This window comes from Megalobrama amblycephala, linkage group LG10 (genome assembly GCF_018812025.1).
Source record: "Megalobrama amblycephala isolate DHTTF-2021 linkage group LG10, ASM1881202v1, whole genome shotgun sequence".
In the NCBI taxonomy this organism is placed as follows: Eukaryota; Metazoa; Chordata; class Actinopteri; order Cypriniformes; family Xenocyprididae; genus Megalobrama; species Megalobrama amblycephala.
The window spans coordinates 19,568,305-19,577,558 of NC_063053.1; the positions used below are offsets into that span (position 1 = coordinate 19,568,305).

General features: G+C 37.8%; 1 protein-coding gene across 2 annotated transcripts; it reads left to right on the forward strand.

Moving 5' to 3' along the window:
- The first annotated feature begins 395 nt into the window (after positions 1–395).
- si:ch211-223a10.1 (palmitoyltransferase AKR1) lies at positions 396–7,734 on the forward strand. 2 transcript variants are annotated; one of them, XM_048205241.1, is made up of 11 exons: positions 396–738; positions 1,672–1,807; positions 1,892–2,002; positions 2,114–2,246; positions 3,698–3,876; positions 5,809–5,882; positions 5,969–6,131; positions 6,234–6,316; positions 6,407–6,597; positions 6,875–6,962; positions 7,074–7,734. In XM_048205241.1, the coding sequence occupies exons 1-11, from the start codon at positions 633–635 to the stop codon at positions 7,331–7,333; spliced, it is 1,524 nt and encodes a 507-aa protein (XP_048061198.1). In that variant the 5' UTR covers positions 396–632; the 3' UTR covers positions 7,334–7,734. The 2 variants fall into 2 exon arrangements, with proteins under 2 accessions (XP_048061198.1, XP_048061197.1); XM_048205240.1 differs by having other exon boundaries at positions 398–738; positions 6,875–7,734.
- The last annotated feature ends 1,520 nt before the right edge of the window (positions 7,735–9,254 follow it).

The following is a 9,254-nucleotide window of genomic DNA, read 5'->3' on the forward strand; positions in this document are numbered from 1 at the left end:
ACAAAGCAGCTGATATTGCCATAGAAACTAGTGGACTGCGACTCGCTTTCACCCCAAAATGGCGGAAACGCAGGACCGCTGCAATGGAACGTTCTTGCTAGTGTATATTCTTTGCCCTAATCAGTGCCCTGACTAGTGTGCGTCTGCAGCAGTGACTTTATCATGTGGTACCTGTGACGTTTCCCCGCGCTGTCAAGCTGGACCAATCACAGTCTTTTGCAGTTACTTAATATTTTTTGAGATTGCTGATCTCAATCCTTGCGTTTAAATATATTACAAACAATTATACTTCATTGTCTTCTTCTGTCCGGCAAAAAACGACGTTTAAATGCTGTTCCATTTATTATGTTCAGGGTTTCGGGCCGCCGAGCGCCCTCTAGAGGAAACATTACACATTTCTCTCCCTTCACCTCCAGAGGGCGGGGTTTCCCTTAAATCAGTAGTACCGCATATTTACATATTATCAGATTCGCTCTCTTATCGGACTAATAATCTAACGGGGCGAATATTGTGTGGACGTAGATTTTCCGCTGCAAATAGAACAATTAAAATATCCTTTTATAATGAGTTTCTTACAGTTGGCCGAGAATTTCTTCAGCCTGCAGAAGGCGTAAATATATGGTGGCAACGCAATGTTGCAGGCTTCAGGAAGTTGTATATTTGAATCGATTCAACGGGGTGAGATCGATCGAGTTTCCCATTTATTGCAGCAGGATCGGGGCGTCCTAAAACAAAAAGGTGAGTCTTTGTTTTAAAGGGGAAATTGATACACCGAGAGGTGATGGCAGAGATTGCACTGATCCTCTGTTAACATTTCACCGTCATCTTCCTGATCCGGTTTCAGGTCAAGCAGGGTTTTTTCATTCTTTCACCCACCTATCGTTTGCTTTATTATCTATTTATGGCCACTAATGATTAAGGAAAAGCCCTAAACGTGCGATATTTTTTAATGCATTTGTCGTTTCAATTGCCATGGTTCTTCCTGTCTGTTTTCGTCTGAAACCTGTTACGCTTTGTGAGATGTCCTACATTTGTACTGTGGTAACTAGTATATTTATCTCCAAAAATACTACAATAAAACTGTCAGGGAAATTAAACTGACTAATATTCAGAAAGCTTACTGCGGGAGATTTCATACTCGATTTTACAGTTAGGCTGCTATAGTAACTTATATTTTGACCGAAATTATGATGAATAAATCTTTTGTAAGGAAACGAAGCCAGTGAAGAAGAATATGATTTCCATCTTTAAAAATTGTGAGAATAGGTCTGTATAAAATATATTAAGACATAGCCGTGGTCCATTAAATAATATTAACAGACACAATTTTGTTTTTATTAATGAATTAGTATGAAAAAAAAGTTTGAATACACAGTAACTAAGATTAATAAAATATTTTTTTGTTAGTTCATGTTAACTAATGGAACCTTGTGTTACCCTGCTAGGCATTAACATCATCAAACTCAGTAAAGCTGCTTTAAAACGGTGTGTATTGTGAAAAGCGCTATACAAATAAATTGACTTGACTATAAACTTTTATAACTGATGAGCAATACAGATACATAGACATCATTAGAGATTATTGCATGTTTGTATTTCAATTGTCACCTCATGTTTTTGGATAGTCACAAAAAAACTTTTCCCAGCACCATGATTTTCTCATTTTCTCAGGTTGGGGAGGTTTCACAGCCCTCCACTTTGCTGCTCTCCATGGAAACCGGCCAGTGGCTGAGCTTCTGCTGAACAGTGGTGCTGATCCAAACATCCCTTGTGATGCAGGACAAACTCCTTTTCACTTTGCTTGCAGGTACGAGAGACCTCATCCATCTTATGTTTGTGATTTTAATTAAAACATCCATCATAAACTCACTGTTCTGTGTTATTCTAACAGAAATGGCAACATTTATATCATGCACAAAATGATGCAGCACGGTGCAGACTTACACATAGTAGATGAGCAGGGGAAATCATCTCTTCATCATGCAGTCGGTGGTGGAAGTGTGTAAGTAACTAGACAAACTCTAACACAAAAACACTCAGGATTGATAAAAGAATTCTTCAATATATTGTTCCTCTATGTTCTTCTCACTTTCTCCATCATTTTCTTTCTCAGTATTGCCATGCAGTACCTGTGGGAGACTGGAATGTTCCGTTTCTCAGATGCGGATAACTATCAGGTCACTCCGCTGCATTTGGCAGCTTCCATGGGCAATACTGATGTAGTCCGGTATCTCCTTAGAGCGAATGTAAGCACTTTTACTTTACAGCACTGTTGTAGTTCTCTTACAGGGTACAACTAGGCTAAATAGCCACCAAAACATTGATGGGCAAATTCAGAATGGCTGAAAACTGCTATAAATTGCTCATATCACAACGGAATTTCATTGTATTGGAATGTTTTTTTTTTTTTTTTTTTCTTCATTTTTTCAAGGTTACTTTGTTGGGGTTAGTTGTTCTTTTCCTAAGGTTTCAATTTTACTTAATTGTAAACTAGAACATACTGTGATTAAAGAGACTTACAATAATAGGCTTAGTACCATCTTAAACTTTCATATGCTTTAAAGTCATCATGAAATGGAAGTTGCGATAGTCTTTTGTTCTCTATGACGTTACGTATATCCAAGTGAAACGTAGCCTGCTCCTGAAATGCAAATGAAATTCAGAAAACACAATAGGCAAATCAGGGGTGGTACTTCTAAACTCTAAATGTTGATTGGACAGATACAGTGTCAACTTGTGGAAACTGACTTCTTCTGTAAACCCTATTCAGTTGCTTCTTTGGATAAGATGAGTGCACTGTATGGCTGCCATTTTCTCCTTTCATGTAATTTTGGGTGATCACCAGTGGGTTATTATTTTGGGTCCACACACAAATCAAAGAATTTGTGTAGAAAAAAGCTATCGACAAAGCATGTCCAAATGGTTTTAACTTGTCATATGCTTCAATGTGCGAGATATAGTTTGGAGCCATAGAGTAGTACAAATCTATGCCGAGTCCTCCATTCGGTTCCTTGCAGGTTTAGTTTACGTAACAAATGCATCAGTTAAAGGGTTAGTTCACCCAAAAATGAAAATAATGTCATTTATTACTCACCCTCATGCCGTTCCACACCCGTAAGACCTTCGTTAATCTTTGGAACACAAATTAAGATATTTTTGTTGAAATCCGAAGGCTCAGTGAGGCCTCCATAGGGAGCAATGACATTTCCTCTCTCAAGATCCATAAATGTACTAAAAACATATTTAAATCCATATATATATACATATTTAGCCATCGGATTTCAACAAAAATATCTTAATTTGCGTTCAGAAGATTAACTAAGATCTTACAGGTGTGTAACAGCATGAGGGCGAGTAACAAATGACAGAATTTTCATTTTTGGGTGAACTAACCCTTTAAATGTTTCACCTGTAGTCTGTGCTGCTGACCTGATTTTCTCCATCAGGAATTGCTTTGGTTGTCCCGCCTTTGCGACAGTAAACACATCATCAGAAGAGAGAAGAGATTTTGTTGCAAGAGAGAGGGGAAGTTATTTTGTTTAAAGATTATGAGGGCACATGAATTAAAAAAAAAAAAAAAATGATATGCACGGATTAATCATTTATTGTTTCAAGTATGTATTTAATCAATTTATTGTTTATATAGTGCTTGCATTTAGGTCTTTTCTTTTTGTGTCGTATGATTATATCAAACCAGAGATGCACGCCAGAGGCAGTTGACCACCAGGGGGCGACAGCGCTTCACGTGGCTGCAGAGAAAGGCATGATTGAGGTGTGCTGGCTGCTGTTGAAGAGTGCCGGGCTCCACATTTTACACATGAAAAACCACACTGGCCTCACACCTCTAGACCTCTGTAATCAAGGGAATACTTTTAGGTCTGTTGAGAACCAATGAAATTTTAAAGGCTCTAATTCACATTATTTATTTATCTTTCTAAGCGTTGTTAGAAAAATTGTGGAAATTCATAAAAATTGCATGGTCAAACCAGGAAAACACAAAGAATATTTAAATTGACCTGCACTGCAATTAACATATAGCTTCAAATGAGTCACATTTAAAGGAAGTCATATACAAACCCGATTCTAAAAAAGTCAGGACACTGTACAAATTGTGAATAAAAACAGAATGTAATGATGTGGAAGTTTCAAATTTCAATATTTTATTCAGAATACAACGTAGATGACATATCAAATGTTTAAACTGAGAAAATGTATCATTTTAAGGGAAAAATAAGTTGATTTTAAATTTCATGGCAACACATCTCAAAAAAGTTGGGACAAGGCCTTGTTTACCACTGTGTGGCATCCCCTCTTCTTTTTATAACAGTCTGCAAACGTCTGGGGACTGAGGAGACAAATTGCTCAAGTCTAGGAATAGGAATGTTGTCCCATTCTTGTCTAATACAGGCTTCTAGTTGCTCAACTGTCTTGGGTCTTCTTTGTCGCATCTTCCTCTTTATGATGCGCTAAATGTTTTCTATGGGTGAAAGATCTGGACTGCAGGCTGGCCATTTCAGTACCCAGATCCTTCTTCTACGCAGCCATGATATTGTAATTGATGCAGTATGTGGTCTGGCATTGTCATGTTGGAAAATGCAAGGTCTTCCCTGAAAGAGACGACGTCTGGATGGGAGCATATGTTGTTCTAGAACTTACTTACTATTACTTACTTACTTCTAGAACTTGGATATACCTTTCAGCATTGATGGTGCCTTTCCAGATGTGTAAGCTGCCCATGCCACACGCACTCATGCAACCCCATACCATCAGAGATGCAGGCTTGTGAACTGAGCGCTGATAACAACTTGGGTTGTCCTTGTCCTCTTTAGTCCGGATGACATGGTGTCCCAATTTTCCAAAAAGAACTTCAAATTTTGATTTGTCTGACCACAGAACAATTTTCCACTTTGCCACAGTCCATTTTAAATGAGCCTTGGCCCAGAGAAAATGCCTGCGCTTCTGGATCATGTTTAGATATGGCTTCTTTTTTGACCTATAGAGTTTTAGCCAGCAACGGCGAATGGCACAGTGGATTGTGTTCACCGACAATGTTTTCTGGAAGTATTCCTGAGCCCATGTTGTGATTTCCATTACAGTAGCATTCCTGTATGTGAAGCAGTGCCGTCTAAGGGCCCGAAGATCACGGGCATCCAGTATGGTTTTCCGGCCTTGACCCTTACGCACAGAGATTTTCCAGATTCTCTGAATCTTTGGATGATATTATGCACTGTAGATGATGATAACTTCAAACTCTTTGCAATTTTTCTCTGAGAAACTCCTTTCTGATATTGCTCCACTATTTTTCGCTGCAGCATTGGGGGAATTGGTGATCCTCTGCCCATCTTGACTTCTGAGAGACACTGCCACTCTGAGAGGCTCTTTTTATACCCAATCATGTTGTCAATTGACCTAATAAGTTGCGAATTGGTGCTCCAGCTGTTCCTTATATGTACATTCAACTTTTCCGGCCTCTTATTGCTACCTGTCCCAACTTTTTTGGAATGTGTAGCTCTCATGAAAATCAAAATGAGCCAATATTTGGCATGACATTTCAAAATGTCTCACTTTCAACATTTGATATGTTATCTATATTCTATTGTGAATAAAATATAAGTTTATGAGATTTGTAAATTATTGCATTCCTTTTTTATTCACAATTTGTACAGTGTCCCGACTTTTTTGGAATCGGGTTTGTATGCTGTAAATTATTTTCTATTTGTTGTGATTATTTGTATTTTGCCAGTAATGAAATTTTATATTGTTAACAGATTAAGATATCTACTTTTTTTCTTCCACATTTTTGTTTAGACATCAGCAGCTCTCCAGGATTCTGATGCATTTCAGTCAACGGCCAAAAGATCTGATTCCTAAGGACTCATATGGTATCATTTTGTTTCCTGTAGGTTTATTGTATTGTAATGATATTCATCGGCAGTAATGCTTATTCATGGAATGATCTGTTCCCCAGTGATGTACTTCTGGGTGCTGTTGTTACCATCTCTCAGCGGGGCGGCAGTTCTCATTATAGCTGCGGCTCTTGGTGAATATGGGGGTATCTTCTCTGCAGTGCTTTTCCCCTGCATGGCAAAAGTCATTCTTTCTCAGTTTCACAGACTAAGCAGCTTTCAAAGGTTAGAGGGTTGTGATTGCAAAATTGCAAATTGCATTATCACTGATAATATAAGTGATGTTGATGGTGTTATAACCATTTTACTGTTTGATTTGGATTGTAGGTTACCAAACCCTGTTTACCTGGGAACACTGACTGCAGGCCTAATTCATTCCACAGCTTGTTTTCTCTATAAAATTGTACCTAATATCCTTTGCAGATAGCTTATGTCATCTACCACTTTTACAAGTTGAATAATTTTTAATACTTTGTATCAGTGTTTCCTTAACTGCTCACGTTTTTGGCCAGCTTATACCCTCTTACACATTTCACTTGTCCATGTTTGTGTGCTTGCTGTACTTTTTTGGAAGGTTCTAAATCAGAACCCAGGACAACTCAAAGAAGCTGACACTGATTCTCGGTTTTCCAGCATAGGAGACTTAATGGAAGCCAGCCAGACCCCAGACAGATTCTGTATTTACTGTGAGGTGAGCACTTCTTTAACCAGCACTGTTTGCTGACTAACATACTTTGATTAAAGTTAATTTATTTATTGCATTAAAATGGTTTTCTCTGGAGGATCATCAACCATTTTTGGATCGTTAAAGAAATCCTTCAATTACAAAAATTCAAAAAAAAAATTATATAGATATAGATAGAGAGAGAGAGAGTATTAAATTGAATCAAATGTTTGTTAATAATTATTATTAAACAATATTAGAATAAAATACAAATTTCAAAACTGCACAAGCTATTCTTTTTCAGCTAATTAAAATGGACAATTGCAAACACTGCCGTTTGTGTGACATGTGCATCCAAGACTACGACCACCACTGCCTCTTCCTCAATCAATGTGTGGGACGGGACAATCACCGCATCTTCATCCTCTTCATCATGTCCATGGTAATGGCTCATGTCATCTTCATCCTCAGTGCAGTTTACTACCTCTACCTGAAACTCTCAGGCTTGCAGCTGTCTGACTGGAGCTCAGTGGCAGGAAGAGAGGCCTGGGTCATCCTGCTGGCTCTGCTCAACATCCTCTCTCTGATCTGGGTGGGATGGTTGCTAGTTGAGCAGCTTGATGCCATTTCCTTGGGAACCACCACCTACTTTAGACGGCACGACCACAAGAGGCCTTCTAAAATACAACGTTTGGGAACAGTCCTCTCTTTTCTTCTTGAAGGAAAAAGAAGACAGAAGCACAGTCAGTCTTTTAACATATAGAGACTTTAGAGACTTTTTGAAATTATAAAGCAACATCACAGTTTAGTCTTTATCTTATTGTTGTTCATAAAATCTAGAATATTCTACACAACTGTCTGGAGGACTCAAAGCCAGTCTGCAGATTTCATCCAGCCGCGTAGTGTATGATGGGCGCCGATTCCGTTTAATAATGTTAAATGCCATTTTAAATAAAAGAAAATCATTTTGACTCCCATAGTTTGTAAGAACAAATGTAAAAAAAAAAAATGTAAAAAAAAATATTACCTAGATTATAAATCTTGGTGTTAGTGCTTGAATTAAACAGAGGTCACTGCTGGTTTTCCACTACCATAATTGTAACTGTACTATGAATTTTTTTTTATATATGTGAAATGTTTTAAATAAACATCTTTCAGTGTAAATGTATACATTTAAATGTCTCATTTTTATCATTCATTTTTAAGTAAAAAAAATGGATGAATGAGTCTAAATAAACAAGCAAAAAGATCAAACAACACACTGAAAACAGATGCCCAGTAATTTATTGGCATATTATTTTGGGATAAAATGTTTTTATCATTCTACAAAACAAAGATTTAAAGGTGCCCTAGAACCAGTTTTAACAAGATGTAATATGAGTCTAAGGTGTCCCCTGAACGTGTCTGTTTAGTTTCAGCTCAAAATACCCCATAGATTTTTTTTTTTATAAATTTTTTTTTAACTGCCTATTTTGAGCCATAATTATATATGCACCGATTCAGTGCGCGGCCCCTTTAAATCTCATGCTCCCCCTGCCTTAACCAGCATAAACACAGTTCACACAGCTAATATAACCCTCAAAATGGATCTTAACCCTCAAAGTGTTCGTCATTCATGTTGCATGCATGCATCGATTCCTGTGAGTATGGTATTTATTTGGATGTTTACATTTGATTCTGAATGAGTTTGATAGTATGCTCCGTGGCTAAAGCTAACATTACACACTGTTGGAGAGATTTATAAAGAATGAAGTTGTGTTTATGAATTATACAGTCTGCAAGTGTTTAATAATGAAAATAGATATGGCTCTCTCGTCTCCATGAATACGGTAAGAAACGTATGATAGCAACATGCTAACAAAACATTTAGAAAGACAATTTAAAAATACCATGATACCATGGATCATGTCAGTTATTATCGCTCCATCTGCCATTTTTCGCTATTGTCTTTGCTTGCTTACCTAGTCAAAGTCCCTTTAAGACAAGTCATTTCACTCGGCAGCCATCTTTGAAACGCCTCTTGGGCATCCTGGGCATCATGCAATCTCTTTGAATGGGGAAACATCAAATTCTCCAAAACTGTTCGCCAACCTTACGATTAAATTTCATATTTGAAATCATCAATGAAATCTAACAACAACCGGCTTATAAATTTAGATTCTAAAGGCTCGAATCATGACAAAAAAAAATGTATTTTTCAGGCTGGATCAAGCTAATGCACATGCGCAGACCTAAATGCGCGTCTCTTTGGAGGCGCACGTCTGACTGTTTCTATAGAAACCGGTGATTCTAACGGTCGCTGAAGTGACGCAATGACTTTACCAGTCGGCGATTGGCTCTTATTTAGAAGGCGGGACTTATTCCGCCATATTGCGCGTTACACTTTCTCCCATTCAAAACAATACGAGTGACACGTCTTGTGTTATTCAATAGTCTTTGACCTAGTCTGATGATTCAGCTGTGCACATCCAGACGTTCTGCCCTTGTGTAATGCCTCGATCATGGGCTGGCATATGCAAATATTTGGGGCGTACATATTAATGATCCCGACTGTTACCTAACAGTCAGTGTTATGTTGAGATTCGCCTGTTTTTCGGAGGTCTTTTAAACAAATGAGATTTACATAAGAATGAGGAAACAATGGTGTTTGAGACTCACTGTCATTTCCATGTACTGAACTCTTG

Excerpts from the sequence above, each read along its gene's own strand:
- si:ch211-223a10.1 (XM_048205240.1), top strand. The coding sequence starts at position 633 with ATGTTGCAGGCTTCAGGAAGTTGTATATTTGAATCGATTCAACGGGGT. Across the intron at positions 739-1,671 it reads GGGCGTCCTAAAACAAAAAG|GTTGGGGAGGTTTCACAGCC; the intron begins GTGAGTCTTTGT and ends TCATTTTCTCAG. Across the intron at positions 6,317-6,406 it reads TCTCTATAAAATTGTACCTA|GTTTTTGGCCAGCTTATACC; the intron begins ATATCCTTTGCA and ends TTAACTGCTCAC.